Source organism: Myotis daubentonii, chromosome 11 (genome assembly GCF_963259705.1).
Source record: "Myotis daubentonii chromosome 11, mMyoDau2.1, whole genome shotgun sequence".
Classification (NCBI taxonomy): Eukaryota; Metazoa; Chordata; class Mammalia; order Chiroptera; family Vespertilionidae; genus Myotis; species Myotis daubentonii.
The window spans coordinates 2,096,787-2,114,070 of record NC_081850.1 but is presented as its reverse complement, the minus strand read 5'-3'; the positions used below and the strand labels follow the sequence as shown (position 1 = coordinate 2,114,070).

The window sequence follows — 17,284 nt, the reverse complement described above, 5'->3', positions numbered from 1 at the left end:
GGTCTCACCTTCTCAAGACATCCTTTGATGCCCCGACCACCAACCCTCACACATGAGGGCCCCTCCCTCCGGCTCTAACCCTGATGCCCCTCTTGCAGGAAGCCCACAGTAGCCACGAGGGGTCCCGTACCCAGCACCTGGAAGTCGCTACCTGTCCCCTTTCTACCAGCAGCCTATCCACCTTCAAAGCTCAGTGGTCAATGCCTCCCCCTCCCCCTCCTCAGGCTAGCTCTACTTGAAGGTGAGGAATGGGGTGGGGATTCTGAATTTGGCCACCCTGAGTCAGAAGGGGATGTTTCCCCGAGGCTGTGTGACCCCCTCAAACAAGGCTTATTCCGTCTCCCTTCTTTTTCCTGGGATCTCTCCCTTAGGCTGGCAGGTGTGCCCGAGCCTGAAGGGTTCCCAGGACTTGGGACTCTCAGGGCTAAAACCAGCGTGGCCCTAGGGAAATGAGGCCCCTTGGGCATCCTGCTTTTACTGTGGTTGAATGCCCTCATTTTTAAAAAAATTTCACAAGTAAAATTATGACATTCTTCTCAAACAAATGAAACATTAAATCATTAAAAGGAATCAGAGCTTCTTGGAGAAATAACAGATTCCAATTTGGGGCAGAATTCAAGATTCTGGAACAGTTTGTGCTAGAAAGTAAGAAAATGCTCAAATATTATGACAGATTGAAAGAACACAGGAGGCAGTTTGGAGGAGCCCCCACTGGCTAAACCTGCCAGTTGAACATCTAAGGAAATAAGGAGAGTAACAGAAAAAAACTCGCTGAGTAAAATCCTCCTATATAATAAAAGCCTAATATGCTCAGTGTCCGATCACCCGTTCAACCAATCAAAGCATAATTTGCTAATGATATGCTCAGGCCACCCGCTACGGCCCGCACTGACCACCAGGGGGCAGACACTCCACGGGTAGGTTAGCTTGCTGCTGGGGTTCTGCCCCTCTGGGACTGAGCCAGATGGTGGGGTCCCTCCGCCTGGCCTGGGCCCTCTCGCAATCCAGGATGAGGGGACCTCCCCCCAGTGCACGCATTTCGTGCACCAGGCCTCTAAGAAGAATATAATGCTAGTGAATGAAATCTCTTCTCTAGAATACAAAGCCATGGGTGGAGAAGGAATGGCGGCAATAGTGAAGAAACAGTGTGGGGCCATTAGTCTGAACCAGACATAGCAATGAAAACTGTGGTGAAAGGAACGGAGGAGGGTGTCGGCAAGTCTCCGCGGCGGCTCGCAGGTGGCGATCACGAAGGGGCACCAGCCGCGACACGAGGGCCAGGCTGCGCGGCCAGAACTGGCGCACCTCCCGGGCGTCCCAGGCGAACCGCGGGCACGTCGGGGCGCGCCCGTCCCGCCGCCTCGGAGACCGGGTCTCGCAGAGGGTGGGGCTGAGGCCTGGCCTGGGAGCGGGCAGGAGAACAGCACACTTCCGGCTCTGCGACGGCGGTCTCGCGGGCCAATCACGGCCGGGGGCGGGCAGGAGAACAGCACACTTCCGGCTCTGCGACGTCGGCGTCGAGGGCCAATCACGGCCGGGGGCGGGCAGGAGAACAACACACTTCCGGCTCTGCGACGGCGGCCTCGCGGGCCAATCACGGCCGGGAGCGGGCAGGCGCGGGCATGACGGTCCTGGTAGGCGGCGTGCGGGCGGGACTACGGCGCCCAGAATATCCCGGGCGGCGGCGGCCGCGGCGATGGGATTGGGAGGGGCGCGGCGCCGGCCGGCCAATCAAGGGCCGGGGCGGGCGGGCTCGTGTCCACACGAGCTTGGCGGTCGCGCGAGCGGGACTACGGCACCCACATCGCCCCGCGCGGCGGGGAGCGCACTGCGGCTGTGCGGCGGCCGGGGCGCCGTCGGGCTGGGCGGTGGCCAGCGGACGGGAGCCGGGTGTGAGCCCGGTGGCAGCAGCGTGAGCCGGCCCGCGGCCACCATGTCGGCGCCGTCCGAGGAGGAGGAGTACGCGCGGCTGGTGATGGAGGCGCAGCCCGAGTGGCTGCGCGCCGAGGTGAAGCGGCTGTCGCACGAGCTGGCCGAGACCACGCGCGAGAAGATCCAGGCGGCCGAGTACGGGCTGGCGGTGCTCGAGGAGAAGCACCAGCTCAAGCTGCAGTTCGAGGAGCTCGAGGTGGATTACGAGGCCATCCGCGGCGAGATGGAGCAGCTCAAGGAGGTGAGGCGCCCCGCCCGGCTCCCCACCCCGCCCTGAGCTGCCCCCTCGCCGGGCCGCCCCGGGCGCCAGGGGTGCGTGCGCGGCCTGCCTGCACCTGGTGGCGGGCCTGGGCACGGTGGGTGGTGTTTTCCTGCGGTGCTCGGCCTCCCGGGTTGGGCGAGAGTGTGGGCGAGGGATGAGCGCCGAGAAAAGCCCGGCCCTGCATCACCCTTCCCAGGCGGGGCAGCTGCCTTCGGCAGGGCTTGTGCCAGGGCAGGTGGCCTGGACTGCGGCGGTCGCGGCCTGTGTCGGGGGCCTGTCCCGGATTCAGCTCTCCCACCATTCCCCCCACTGCCCTGGAAGCCAGCTTCTTCCGCCCACTTCCTGTGTGGGCGCGCCCCCGGCTCTCCCTGCCGATGGGACGGGCCGCTCTGCGTGTGTCACGGATTTTCCCTCCGGGGTGAGGGGTCAGGTCCTCGGGCAGCCCTGCGGGAAGTGTGCTAGTGACCTCAACACCAGCTTCACCCCAGCCTGTGCGGGAGCGAGGAGGACGGGGCCTTGGCTTCCTCTCGGCAGCATGGCCCACCCATAAGGCTTGAAAAGGCGGGGCATGGTGTCAGTTTCCCCGACAGGGTGCCCCTTCCCCACCTGACTCTCCCCTTGTCCTGGCGGGCTCTTGGCCCTTGATCCTGGGATCCACATGCCAGCTGCTTCCCCCAACCCCCGCCTCCTGGCACCACCACTCCTAGTGGCTGGGACGGGTGCCTGGACTGGTCAGAGCCTCCCTGCCTCACTGGGGAGTCCAGTAGAGCCCTCTTGTGAAGGCGGGGAGGAGAGGGTAAAGGAAGCCATGCCTGGCAGAGTAGGTGCTCAGGTTAGCATCAGTAAACGACTGACTCGGGCGGGCGGGAAGGCAGGTGGCCGCTCGCTCACCCCAGGTCCTGACATCTGTCAGCGAGTATTGGGTCTCCTTTGAGCCAGGCTTGGCTGGCACTGGATCTTCAAGAGGCGTACATGTGCCCCTCCAACAAGGGTGCCATTTGGGGGGTGGGGGGATGCACCCAGGGTCTCCCTGGATGGGACTCACCCCCATAGCACTCACAGCCCCCCTCTTGTGCTCACAAGCTTGCCTTCGTGACCCTGTAAGAAGGTCTGGACCCACGATTGCAGAGAGAACTGCTTCCCGCTCAGGGACCTTTCGTTTGTTAGCTCTTTTCCATCGTGGGCAAACCTTTTGGCCAATGCAGGAACCTTGGCTCCGTTCAGTGGGTGTGTCTGGAAGGCGGGTCAGTTTCCACAGTGTCCTTCAGGTGCCTGCCTGCTTGCTGTCCCCTCCTGGCTCCTGCGTGCACTGGCCACATGGCCTTGGACATGTTGCTCTGCTGCCCTGAGTTCAGTTTCCCCCATTGCGGGTGGGAAGTTCTGGCAGAAGCTGGAGGAAGATGATCTGTTCAGGAGATGTTGCCAGAAAGCTTGCACCAGTTCACTCATGCCTGTACCAGTACAGGCTCTTGTCAACCTATTTATTTTGTGCCCATTTCATACTTGGAAACACTGACTCTTATTTTAAAAATCAACATTTAAGTAGATAATACTGAGTGGGGCAAAAGTAGGTTTACAGTTGTGAGTATGTAAAACAGTTTAATCTTGTATTACTATTAGTTACTATATTATTTTTCATGTGAACAGCTGTAAACCTATTTTTGCCCCACCCTGAATTTGTTGGGCCCATTTCTCCTGTAGAGAAGTGGACTATCTTAATTCTTTTAAAAATTCATTGAACTAAAGTGGATTCAGTTACTAACAAATTATGCTGCAAACAGAATTGCCTGTACTCCTGTCCAACATTTGTAGGTAATACCATGTTTGAGGGAGGGAAGCTGTCTGGCGGGGTGCAGGCACTGTGTCCTCAGCTGCAGCTTTAAGGGTGCAGGCATTGGGTGGGAGCTCCTGTCTGGTAGGGTTAGGTAAGTGCCAGAAGTAGGTGGTCCTCACGGGGGGGGGGGGGGGGGTGAGAAGGCATGCCTCAGGCCAGGGGCAGGTTCCTGATGCAGTGTCAGCCCCGCCATCTCTTGGCTCCCAGGGAGAGTGAGAAGACAGGCCTGGACGCCCTCTCTGCCACCTCAGGATCTTGAGTGTGTGATATATATACATCTTGGGGAAGCAGTGGGTGCAGTTTGGTGAGCTCTGGCGTCTCATAGACTGGGCATAAAGCCTGCCCGGCACACAGGAAGTGCTTACACTTGCTGGTTAGTGGCCTCAGCTCCTTCCCTCCACCTCTCAGGCCTGGATCCCCTCCCTGCTGTTCCCACAGCCACCAACTCTGCTCCTTGGCTTGGTGTGATCTGTAGCGTCCCCACTGCATCTCCCAGAGGGCAGCCCAAGCCTGCTGCCTGGGGCCTCCAGCTGGCCCAGCCTGTGCTGCCCTCACTGCCGGATGCTTCTGAGCCTCCTCTGCCACCCCCTCTGGACTTGCCTGAGCCCAGCTCCCAACACTCATCCGTCATCCCTCCTGTCCTGCAGGCTCAGCAACCAGGAGGGTTGGGGCAGAGCTGATGAGAGCAGCTACTCTGTCCCCTTTGCTCCCTTCCCTCCCTTGTATAATCTCTCGCAGAGGATGGGGAGACTGAGGTAGAATGGGTGGGAGCGACTAAGGAAGGCTCAGCAGCTCAAACTACGTGGGAAGGGGTCCTTGGCACCGATTCCCCAACCCATGTGTTTGCAGAAGTCACAGCCAGATGGGGTGGGTGAGCGCAGCCACTTGGTCTCACCCCTGCAGCTGAGCTGCTCCTGTCGTAGCCTCCCTAGGCCCCACTGACTCATACCAGCCCTTGGGTTACCACCTTCTTATAGCCATTGTATAGATGGGGAAACTGAGGCAGGTGCACAGAAGGCGTGTTTTGCTCAAGGCTAGGAGCCCAGGCAGCCTGTCTCGAAAGGGCAGGGCAACTGGAGGCCTCTGCGTGGGGCCCAGCCTCCTCAGTGTCTGTGTGGGGCAGGAAGAGCCCTGCTTTGGCTGAAGCCTGGAGGGCTCTCCCGCCCACTGAGAGTGCCCTGGACCTCGGAGCAGAGTCCTTGGGGCTGGAGCGCAGGGAGAGGCCAAGCGCTTTTGGAGCCAGAGCTGGGTGTGCGTTCCGCTGTTGGCATGAAGAGGCACGACTTGGGGGGCTGGGGAACCCTGAGGTGCTGATGTGGCCCTGCTGGTCCCCAGCCAGGAGAGGCAGCTACAGGTGTCCAAAGGCTGCGACTCCAGGGCTCACTGAGGCTGTACTGCTGACACTCCCTGCTGTCCCACAAGTGGAGGGTGTGTCGGGCAGAGGTTCGTGAATCCCTTTTGGGGCTCCCTCACTTTTAAAAGCGCCGAGACTGACTGCCGGCATCTGGGCTGCTTCCATCTGCCGGCCTGGGGGGAGCAGCTGTGCGCCTCAACGTCCCCAGGTATGGCCTTGGACTCAAGACTGGCGCACTGACGGAGCTGCTTTCCTACAGGAAGGGCAGCAGGTGGCCAGGCCTGGGACCAGGAGCCTGTGGCCCAAAGGTGGCTTTTGCCTGGGAGGCGAGGAGGTGCTGCCTGTGCTGCACGAGGCTGTGGTTTTCACACTGGCTCCAGGAAGGGTTGGATCCTGCTGGGCCCTTAGCTGTGTGGCCCTCGATGAGCAGCTCTGCCCACTGGAGCCAGGATGGGTCACAAGGGTGCAGGTCACTGCATGGGTTGGTGCACCTGAGCCTGCGGGGGTGGCGGGTAAAGGGCTGGTGGCTGAGGCTCTCTGGGCCTGAGCAGCTGCCTGGGACAGAGCCACGGCCAGACCAGCATGGGCTCCTGCTGCGCCCCCTCATCACTTCCTGCAAAGGAGGTCAGCTTCCCCTCCTCAGTTTGGGGCAGTCACCCCTTAGACCTTCGCCATATCAGGACTCTGGGTGAAGGGCCACTACACATAATGGGGGTAAAGAAAGATTTGGTTTCTTCTTAGACAGTGAGGTGAAGAGGTCCCATGGCCAGGGCTGGCCCGGACCCTGCAGGCTCTGACACATGAGGCCCTCCCAGGCTCTGTGTGGCTGTCCAGCTGCTGTCCTGGGTATTAAACCGTGCCAGCCTGCTGGGCTCTATCATGGGAGGTGGACTGAGCATTTGCAGCAGTCGTTTTTAAAAAAGCACAGAGTTGCAGAAAAGCAGGTTTCATTCAAGTGGATAAAGACAGGAGTTTCCATAGTTCAGAAGGCACCATGCACTTTGAGTCTGTTGTATCATGCAAAATAATTGTGTGGTTTGTATTTCAAGGATTTGCTTTTTTAAAGACAGTTTTCTGCATTGCTTCCCTCATAATGCTTCCATCTTCTTTAGGGGAAGTTGTAAGTATAACCAGAGCAGAGGGAATGTGTCTCTCCGCCATCTCTTTGCCTCACTTCCTCTGTAAGTACATTGGTGTGTTGTGCTGAGAAAGTAACTCTTTTTTTATAAAACACTAGAGGCCCGGTGCACAAAAATTTATGCACTCTGGGGAGGTCCCTCAGCCCGGCCTGTACCCTTCGCAGTCTGGGACTTCCCAGGGGAATGGGCCTAAGCTGGCAGTCAGACATCCCTCTGGCAACCTGGGAGCCCTTGGGGGATGTCCGACGGTGGCTTAGGTGGGCCCAAGCCACCGTCAGACATCCTTAATGCTGCTGAGGAGGTGCTGCACTTACAGCCGTGAACCCGGCTTGTGGCTGAGCAGTGGGAGCGCACTGACCACCAGGGGGCAGCTCTTGCATTGAGCGTCTGTCCCCTGGTGGTCAGTGAGCGTCATAGTGACCGGTCGTTCACTTTTAGGGTCAATTTGCATATTACCCTTTTATTATATAAGATAACTAGGTGAATTTTCACACCTGACAGAATTAATAATGATTCCTTAGTGCTGTCTCCTATCCGGTCATTGTCTGGATTCCCCATTTTTGGCTCATAAAGGCAGCTTTGCAGTTGTTCTGTTTGCATCCGGGTCTACTCCACGCAGAAGGCCTTGCTGCTTCATGGACAGAGCCTCGTGAGCCTGTCTGGCAGTCGCCCCTCCTGCCTCCCTGTTGGAAACCTAGAGCTGCGCTTCCAGCTCCATTCAGGACTGACACACACTCTTATCTTTTCTTAACTTTCTCTTTTTAAAAATGTTGGCCAGAATGATGCCTTCAGTTGATATGTGGCCTGGTTCTTGGGTTGCTGGGTTGTCGTCCCCCATCTAGTCAGGACACCAGCCTTATGGCACTACTTGTGCCTGCAGGGGCCCTTGGTCACCCATTGGGTTTGTTCTGACTGTGATGCTGAGAGCTGCCAGCTCTCTCTGAACCAGGAGGGAGGCTCTTACCTTCATTCCACAGGAGGGGATGCTGGGGCCCGAAGAGTGAGGGTGACAGCCCATGCTGTGTGCTAGCAACGCTTGATGTGACCCTGCGTGGTGCCCTCCCTGGGCCTCGGTGTCGGCCAGTGCGTCCCTGAAGCCCTGGTGGTGGGCCGCTTCCCTCTCAATGATGGCATAGGGGGGACCGGGACCCCATTCTGCAGGCTCCTGTGGTTTGCTGCCTGGGATTGCCTGGGCTCTCTCTTCCCTCCTTGCCCCTCACCCCCCATCCTGCACTTGCTGCAGGGTCCAAATTGTCCCACCAGCCAGAGTGATTCCCTGAGAGCTGTAAAATGTGACCTGGGTGGTCAGAGGGACGCTGGCCACAGGAAGGGGGTGTGCCTGGAAGACTGTCTACAGTCCTGACCCAAAGCCTCGCCTGCCATCAGTCACCGTGTTACCTGGTGCAGATGCTGGGGCTGCGGATGTTCCACCCCTTCTGGGAGGGCCAGCCGCGAGCAGCCTCGGAGCCGTCTGTGTTCTCACCAGCACCTGTGGTGGCCTTTATCCTGTGGCCAGTGTTCTGAGGGAGAATGGTGTTTGGGGGGTTGATTTATATCTTCTTCCATGAAGCACTCAGTTCTGCTGTAACACTTGTTTAGAAAGTGCCATTTGTGCCCTAGCCAGTTTGGCTCAGTGGATAGGCATCGGCCTGTGGACCGAAGGGTCCTGGGTTCGATTCCGGTCAAGGGCATGGACCTCGGTTGCAGGTTCATTCCCGGCCTGGGCCCTGGTCGGGGCTTGTGCAGGAGGCAACCAATCGATGTGTTTCTCTCACATCGATGTTTCTCTTTCTTTCTCTCTCCCACTCTCTCTAAAAATCAATGGAAAAATATCTTCAGGTGAGGATTTAAAAAAAAGAAAAGTGCCAATTTGTTCCAGAGTGGATGATATTTGCGGGAACAGTGTGAGCATAATGAGATTTTAGCATTTGCGTATGTGAGATTTTTGTCCCCAGAACACACCAGGTGAGCATACAACCTGACCCAGTGACCCACCCACCCAGATCTGGTGCAACTTTGCATCCCTTTCCGAAGGCCCACTCCCCCGAGACGCCTCAGCCCCGGCACGCGGCCTTGTCAGGATACAGTGCCATGTGTGCTGCAGTATTTGTGTCTTTTTAAATTGTTTAACACATGCTACACTGTGCTGCCTTTTCCAGTTGATTTTTAACATTAAGCTCCTTTAGAAAACTTTGAGACTTACAGAGCAGTTGTGAAGCTAGCAGAGAGGTCCTCTTGCCACCAGCATCTTACCGGAGCGTGGTTAGCCAGCGGCCATGCCTCTTTCTTCACTGAAGTTCACATGTGTGTAGATAGCCCTGGTTTTTATCTGCTGTTCTTTTCCTACTCCAGGACCGGCCCATGACCCCACAGGTCAGTTGTCCTGTCTCCTCAGGTTCTTCTTGGCTGTGAAAGTTTCTCAGACTTTTGTTGTTTTTGGTGACTGAGACAGTTGTGAGGAGGACTGGTCAGGTGTTGTGTTGAATGTCCCTCGTTTCGGATTTGTCTGATATTTCTCTTGTAATTGGAATAGGGTTATGGGTCAGGGGAGGAAGACACAGAGGTGCAGTGCCATCTCCCCGCATCCATCCGGTCAGGGTCAGTGACTTCCCGGCGAGGGTGGCCTGGACGCCCGGCTGAGGTGTTTGTCAGTGTCTGTGGCGGAAAGGTCCCTACCCCGTTCCAAACTGTGCGCCGGCTCTCCTCCTGGAGGGCATCCTCGGACATTATTTGGAATTTTTCTGCATGGGAGCCCTGCCGCTTTCTTTCTTCATCCGTTCATTCATATCGGTGTGGCTCATGGATGTTTATATTTGTCAAAATCCAGTGCTGCTTTACTTGGTTGCTCAACTTGTTTCTGATTTGGTCCTTGGAAGCTCTTTCCTTTGGCTCCTGTGCCCCTTTGAGATGCCTGCGGTGATTCCCCCCTTCCTCCCTCTCTCCCTTCCTTTCTCAGCACCCCCTTACTTTCCAGCACAGCCAGGTGCTCCAGGCTCCTCCAAGTAGCCGGGAGGGTCACTGCTTCCCGGCCCTCAGCCGGCAGCCTGGGGGTAGATGTGTGTCCTCTGCACATGTCTATGAACACTTGTAGATGTAGCCACCTGTGTGTGTATGAAGCTGACCTGAGCTCATCCTCATGTCTCCAGCCCTGTCTCCCCCTGGCCATAGTGCTGCAACCATTCTGTTCCTGCACACCTCACAGTGCTGCCCCAACTGCTGACCTGAACCCCCTTGGGGAATAGTTTACCAACTAGACTAGAGTCGTATGAGCAGCTTCCTTTGCTTTGGTCTCACACACTCTACTTATTTCCTAATAAGTTACTTATGCAGCACTCTATGCCCCATTCCCTTCAGTGAAGTGGTTTTATCCATCTGTAATACAGTGCGATTATTTTACCACATTCAACATTTCATCCTGGGATCCACTGACCTCCTAAGTGACTTTTAAAAAGGTTGCACCTACTCTTTGGGCTGTTAACATCATCTGGGTTTTGACAGATGCAGTGTCATTTGTCTACCGTTAAAGTATCGCACAGAATTGTTTTGTTACCTTAAAAAAATCTTCTGCCCTGGCCGGTTTGGCTCAGTGGATAGAGTGTCGGCCTGCGGACTGAAGGGTCCCAGGTTCATTTCTGGTCAAGGGCACTTGCCTGGGTTGCGGGCTTGACCCCCCCCACCCCCCCCAGTAGGGAGTGTGCAGGAGGCAGCTGATCAATGATTCTCTCTCATCATTGATGTTTCTATCTCTCTCTCTCTCTCCTCCCTTCCTCTCTGAAATCAATATATGTGTGTGTGTGTGTGTGTGTGTGTGTGTGTATAATCTCCTGTGCTTCACCTATGCAACACCCTCCCTCCACAAACCCCTGACAACTGCTGATCTTTTACTGTCTCCACAGTTTTGCTCTTTCCAGAATATCACATCATTGGAATCATGCAGTACATAGCCTTTTCAGACTGGCTTCTTTCACTTAGCAATATGTGTTTAAGATTCATCGGTGTTGTTATGTGATTTGATAACCTTTTTTTTTTCTTTAACATATATATATATATATATATATATATATATATATATATATATATATTTATTTCAGAGAGGAAGGGAGAGGGAGAGAGAGATAGAAACATCAATGATGAGAATCATTGATCGGCTGCCTTCTGCACACCTGCCACTGGGGCTGGAGCCCGCAGCCAAGGCATGTGCCCTTGACTGGAATCAAACCCAGGACCCCCCAGGAGCATTGAATCCAGTCCGCAGGCCGATGCTCTATCCACTGAGCCATACCAGCTAGGGCTTGATAGCCTTTTTTTTTTAAATCACAGAATAATATTTCATTGTCTTGATCAAGACTAGGGGCCCTTTTTTCTGTCAAGGGCCATTTGGATATTTATAATATATCCCGGTCATATAAAATTATCAACTAAAAAAAATTAGCCTGCTATATTTGGTCAAACATTTAATTAACTCACCCCTCATGCCTTGGCAGGGCCAGACCAAATGATTTCGGGACTGGACGTCCCCCAACCCTGGTCTAGATGTACCACATAGTTTGTTTATCCTTTCAGACCGGGCATCTTGGTCGCCTCCAGTTTGGGGCATTATTAAGAGAATTGCTGTAAGCATCTAGTGCACATGTTTGTTAGGGCATAAGTTTTACTTTGCAAGTAATTCTTGGCTTGTCTTTTCATTCTTTTAACAGTGTTGTGTACAGAGTAGTTTTTAATTTAATACCATTTGCAGATCATGCTTCATCACCAAACCCAAGGTCACATAGATTTTTGCCCATGTTTTTATTTAGACATAGTTTTGTATTTCACATTTAGGTCTGTGGTTCATTTCAAGTAGTTTTTGTGAAAGGTTTAAGATCTGTGTCCAGATTCGGGTTTTTTTGCATGTAGACTATACTTTCTCAATGAAATTGCTTTTGCTCCTGTATAAACAATTAGTTGGCTGTATATGTGGGTCTGCTCCTGGCCCCTGATCCCATTTTCTGTCCCACTGATCTGTGTGATTGTCCTTTTGCCGTAGCCCTGCTCCAGATTGTGTGTTACTAGTTTTATTGGATTTCTGTCTGTTTTCTGCGTCACTGACGATGCGTTCTCTTCAGCCCTGTGGTGTTGATTGTGTGACTGTACACCCAACTGGGGTCTACAGCCCCAGACTGCAGGGTTGGTCCTGGTCACCATCAATTGATGATGGCTCCTTTTAAAAAAAATTTTTCTCGAGAACCAAGATGGCGGCATAGGTTAACGCCGGAGTTTACTGCTTTGAACAACTACTTCAAAAGTGAAACCAAAAAACGGAAGGGACATCACCCAGAACCACAGGAACGCTGGCTGAGTGGAAGTCCTACAACTAGGAGGAAAGAGAAACGCATACGGACACTCAGAGGAGGCGCAGTGCTGAAGTCAAATTCTGAGGTGCGGAGTGCGCGGAGCGGGCTGGCGGCGGAGGGCGCGGTTGTTGTTTTCAATCGGGAGGGAGTCGCAGACTCTGAGCACCAGATACAGGCGAGTCTTTAGGGACCCAGACTCAAACGGGAGAAGCGGGACTGTCTGGCTTCGGTCAGAGCGAGTGCAGCTTTCTCTCCCAGCTTTGCAGCGGGTGCTGGAACTCAGAGAGGCAGAGCCCCTGGGGACAGGACTGAGAGCCGCCATAACTGCTCTCTCTGGCCCACCCTGTTGATCCTGTGCGACCCGCCCCGCCCAAGCCCTGCACAGAGGCATTTGCCGGATAGCCTCAGGCAAAGGCTAGATTAGCACCTCCCTAGAGGACAGAAGTTCTCTCACTGCTGACACAGCTGATTCTCATAGCCACTTGGCCTGGAGGTCAAACCCTCCCTGGGATTAGCTACAACAATCAAGATTTATCTATAAGACTGCGAACAAAGACCACTAGGGGGTGCACCAAGGAAGCATAACAAAATGCGGAGACAAAGAAACAGGACAAAATTGTCAATGGAAGATATAGAGTTCAGAACCACACTTTTAAGGTCTCTCAAGAACTGTTTAGAAGCTGCCGATAAACTTAATGAGATCTACAAGAAAACTAATGAGACCCTCGATGTTATATTGGGGAACCAACTAGAAATTAAGCACACACGGACTGAAATAACGAATATTATACAGACGCCCGACAGCAGACCAGAGGAGCGCAAGAATCAAGTCAATGATTTGAAATGCGAGGAAGCAAAAAACATCCAACCGGAAAAGCAAATTGAAAAAAGAATCCAAAAATGCGAGGATAATGTAAGGAGCCTCTGGGACAGCTTCAAGCGTACCAACATCAGAATTATAGGGGTGCCAGAAGATGAGAGAGAGCAAGATATTGAAAACCTATTTGAAGAAATAATGACAGAAAACTTCCCCCACCTGGTGAAAGAAATGGACTTACAGGTCCAAGAAGCGCGGAGAACCCCAAACAAAAGGAATCCAAAGAGGACCACACCAAGACACATCATAATTAAAATGCCAAGAGCAAAAGATAAAGAGAGAATCTTAAAAACAGCAAGAGAAAGAAACTCAGTTACCTACAAGGGAATACCCATACGACTGTCAGCTGATTTCTCAACAGAAACTTTGCAGGCCAGAAGGGAGTGGCAAGAAATATTCAAAGTGATGAATACCAAGAACCTACAACCAAGATTACTTTATCCAGCAAAGCTATCATTCAGAATTGAAGGTCAGATAAAGAGCTTCACAGATAAGGAAAAGCTAAAGGAGTTCATCACCACCAAACCAGTATTATATGAAATGCTGAAAGGTATCCTTTAAGAAGAGGAAGAGGAAGAAAAAGGTAAAGATACAAATTATGAACAACAAATATGCATCTATCAACAAGTGAATCTAAGAATCAAGTGAATAAATAATCTGATGAACAGAATGAACTGTTGATTATAATAGAATCAGGGACATAGAAAGGCAATGGACTGACTATTCTTGGGGGGGAAAGGGGTGTGGGAGATATGGGAAGAGACTGGACAAAAATCGTGCACCTATGGATGAGGACAGTGGGTGGGGAGTGAGGGCGGAGGGTGGGGCGGGAACTGGGAGGAGGGGAGTTATGGGGGGGAAAAAAAAGGAACAAATGTAATAATCTGAACAATAAAGATTTAATTAAAAAAATTTTTTTTTTCTCTCGTCTTGAGAAAAAGTAGTAGAATGCAAATGGTTAAAAAGAAAAATCATGCCCTGGCTGAGTGGCTGAGCTGGCTGGAGTATCATCCCATACACCAAAAGGTTGCGGGTTCGATTCCCGGTCATGGCATGCACATCAGGGGCAACCGATTGATGTTCCTCTCTCTCCCTCTTCCCTCTCTCTAAAAAAGTCAATAAAAACATATCCTCTGGTGAGGATTTTCTTTTTTTAAAAAAAGGAAAGATAAATCACTAGAATAGTTGGTCAGATTCTCAACAGAGGACAAGTGTGAGGCTTCTCTCCTCCGTGTCTGTAAGGCGGGCACAAGACTTCCGTTTGGGCTGACTTCCCTCCGGGGACACCACTAGCAAGCTGCCTAACGCACTGCCTTTGCATTTGACCCTGGAGGCGACAGGTGTGGCACAGGAAGGGTCTGCAGGCCTTGCCCCTCTGGGCAACTTGCAGGTATTCGGGTTGGAGGGTTGAGGCTGGGAGACTAGATACCTGGCTTTAGCTCAGGGTCCGGGCTGTCCCTCCCTGAGCCTGTTTCTCCTCTCTTTTCATGTCAGGGTCCTCATTTCCTCGAGGTCTGGGAGCCCCTAATGTCAGGTGATCTTAGTCCCTGGGGCACCTGGGACTGACCCTACGAGGGTGACTATGACAGAATGCCAGATGTGGGGCACACTTGGTCCCTGAGACCTTTTCTTTCACCCTGGCTGCAGCTGTTGACAGGTCCATCCACCTACTGGAGCCCCTGGAGGGACCTGTGAGCATCGCGGCCACCCCACTTCTCCTTGGGCTCCACGCCCGCCCCGAGGCCAGCCGCCGAACTCATTACAGGGACATGGCCTGAATTACAGTCTCTGGGCACTCCCTTGAAGCTTGCTGAGTGTCCCTTCCTAAAATGCGCCGAGGTTAGAGATGAAGTGAAAAAGCCCGGCCACTCCAACTGGGCTGCTGTCCTGGGGCTCCCAGCCCGCACAGTCCCGGCTGCCCTGTCCTAGCCATCCTCAGGCCTGGGACAAATGGAGCTGCACAGCTGTCCCTCCTGCCCTGACTGCAGGCCGTTGAATGGAGGTTTTGTCAGACAGACAGCTGCTGAGGAAGATGGTGGCTTGTCCCCAGGCCCTCAGATTGGCCTCTGTGTCCCTGAGTGGAAGAGCCAGGGTCTGTGGAGCCCGCCACCAGCCCCGGGGCTCAGCTGGCCAGAAGCCTGTCTGCTGCCATAGAGGCAATTAGGGTGTAATCTTCTCTGAATAGCACCCAATTCTGCCTAAATCTCTCCTGCCCAAGAGTGGATGCCAGTTTTCTAAAAGCAGCTTAGTGCTTGGACGCTGCCCCAGGCAGCTGGGGTGCAGCAGACGGTGGGAGGACGTGGGCAGATGGGACAAACATGGAGAGTGGTGTGTGATAACTGTCACAGCCCAGTCTTTGATTCCCTCAGCCAGCGTGTAAGTGCTCTGAAGGGAAACTGAGGCTGGAAGCCACACTGTGGGGAGGGCAGGCCAATGGAGAGGATAGACATCAGACACGTGACCCTGTTAGGACTGGGATGGCTGTGGATTCTCGGCACACTGGTCTGATGGGTGAGGGCTGTCCACCAGGTAGGTTGTGCCGGTGTGCCCAGCCTCTAGCCTGCCCCCCATTTCCAGGAGGAACTTGCCCTCTCCTGCAAGGGCCGGAGCAGCCTTCCCAGGTTCCTCCCTGCCCACCTGCTAGGTGAGCCTTTTGGGCCTTCTTGGGGTCCAGCTCCATCCTTGACCCACTCTTTGTCCAGCACATTCCACCCCTCCTGGGATGCCCCAGCTCTGGGGAGAGGAAAACTTTTTGGAGTGAGAAGCCCTGTGGTGCCAACCAGGCAAATCATCTGACCTCACTGAGCCTCGGTTTGTTCGCCTATGAAATGGGAGTGGTGAACTTTCTACTTTGCCTGCTGTTGTGACGATCAAGTGCGATGGCACTCTCTGTCTCCTTGGGGACACAGCCACGCCTTCCCAAGCTGCCTCCAAACATGCCCAGGGGCTCAGTGCCACCCACCACACCTGTCTGCCCAGGGCATGCCCTCAGAGCAAGGGAGGAGGGAGTGGGTCTGGGGGTTCTTCTTGGAGCTTCTCAGCCAGGTGGGAGGGGATGGGGTGAGCAGGCTGAGGGTGGTGAGCTGAAGCCTCCTTGGGTGGCCATGGGTGTTCCTTTCGGTGGGTTGGCAGGTCCCTGAGCACCTGGCTCTGTGTGGTTCTCGGCTGACTTAGGTTCCAGTGGAAGCACCTGCAAAGCCAGTGTGATACGGCATTCTCTGCAGGCCAGGACCACCTGGTGAGCTTTCAGGAGTCCGAGATCAGTCTCAGGATGGGACACGGGTGGTCGAGGGAGGCTTCCGAAGGGACCCCGGGGGGAGATGAGTTTGGGAGCCCCATCCTGTCCCTGTAGCTTACTTTGGGATCTGAAGGATTCCTGCCCATGTGGTGGAATGTCGCTCTGCATTTGTCTGTATTGGGGCCCAGGAAGGTGCCCCGTCCCTGAATATGTGCTGTTGGAAGGGCCCACCTCTGTGTCTGCATCTCCCTGCGAGGTCACGACCACCCCTGCCCTGGGCTGGACCTGGAGAAGTCTCTCTGGGGGTGTGCATGAGCCGAGGATACACCCAGGTAGAGGGGTGAGGCTGGGGGCCTTTCTGCCTCTGAGTCCCTGGGGCTTTGTCCTGCTGGCTAGGGGGAGCAGTAAAGAGGAGACGCCTGCAGCACCTCTCCCCCAGACCCTGCAGCCCCTCAGCCTTCCCAGCAGACCTGGGAGGCACTGTCCATGCCCTGGACCCGGTGTTCCCGTCCACCCACTTGTGGTGTGGGCCACCCCCCACCCCCCGCTGCAGTGTCCCCATGTCCTCCCTGACCCCCAGTTCATCTACAGGTATCTGCTGAGCACCTGTCACTTGCCAGGTGTGGGTTCTCAGTGCCTGGCATAGGGTGCCCAGGTGCTTGCGTTCCTTCCGTGTAAGAGGCCATCCTGGCCCGCACTGTGTATCTGGGTGTCGGGCCTTGCCTCCCCCAGGCCCCAGTCTGTTTGTGAACTGAAATGGTAGAGTGCCCGCCTCAGGAGGCATTACTGAGGGAGGTCTGCAGGGAAGGTCCCTGGGTAGCCCTCGGCACTGTTCCTGCTGCCCCCGGGGCAGACCCTCTGGCCCCCTGGTGACCTCCTGGCTCTGAGATGTGGCCTGATGGGGACTCACACAGTTTGTAGCCCTCCAGAAGGTTTTGTCTTACGTGGGAGCTTGGACACCCCTCCCACCCCCAGCGGTTTCCCTCCCAGAGGCTCCAGGAAGCTGCTCCTGCAGCCCCTGCTGGCCCGTCCCTATTTGCCCAGGAGACCCAGCCACTGCCTGTTGGGATGTGGGGGTCTCTCTGAGGTGGAGCGAGCACCTCTTCCATCGCGGGCTGCACTGTCAGGGCCTCTCACCTCCAGGGACAGATGCTTCTGGAGCGATTCTGGCTGCTTGCCCAGATGATTCTGTCTTGTCAGCAGCTCTCATTTTAAAATGGGGAATAGATAATTCACTGGTAAGAAGACACAGGTTGTTGGGCTCCTGTGGGTGCCCCCTGCTGAGGGTCATCCTCATGTGCCTTCCAGTCCCTCC

The 17,284-nt window shown here is 54.6% G+C and overlaps 1 protein-coding gene across 5 annotated transcripts in view; it reads left to right on the top strand.

Moving 5' to 3' along the window:
* The first annotated feature begins 1,781 nt into the window (after window positions 1–1,781).
* The window catches only part of BICD2 (BICD cargo adaptor 2), a 57,106-nt gene continuing 41,603 nt past the window's right edge, over window positions 1,782–17,284 (top strand). For 3 of the 5 annotated variants that reach the window (XR_009447558.1, XM_059656291.1, XM_059656290.1), the window contains exon 1: window positions 1,785–2,173. Coding sequence is in view for 4 of the 5 variants with exons in the window: in XM_059656291.1 (XP_059512274.1) it covers window positions 1,934–2,173 (240 nt within the window). In the remaining variant the exon portion in view is untranslated. Of the gene's footprint in view, window positions 2,174–17,284 lie in introns of all 5 variants that reach the window. The other 2 variants (XM_059656293.1, XM_059656292.1) reach the window with 2 other exon arrangements.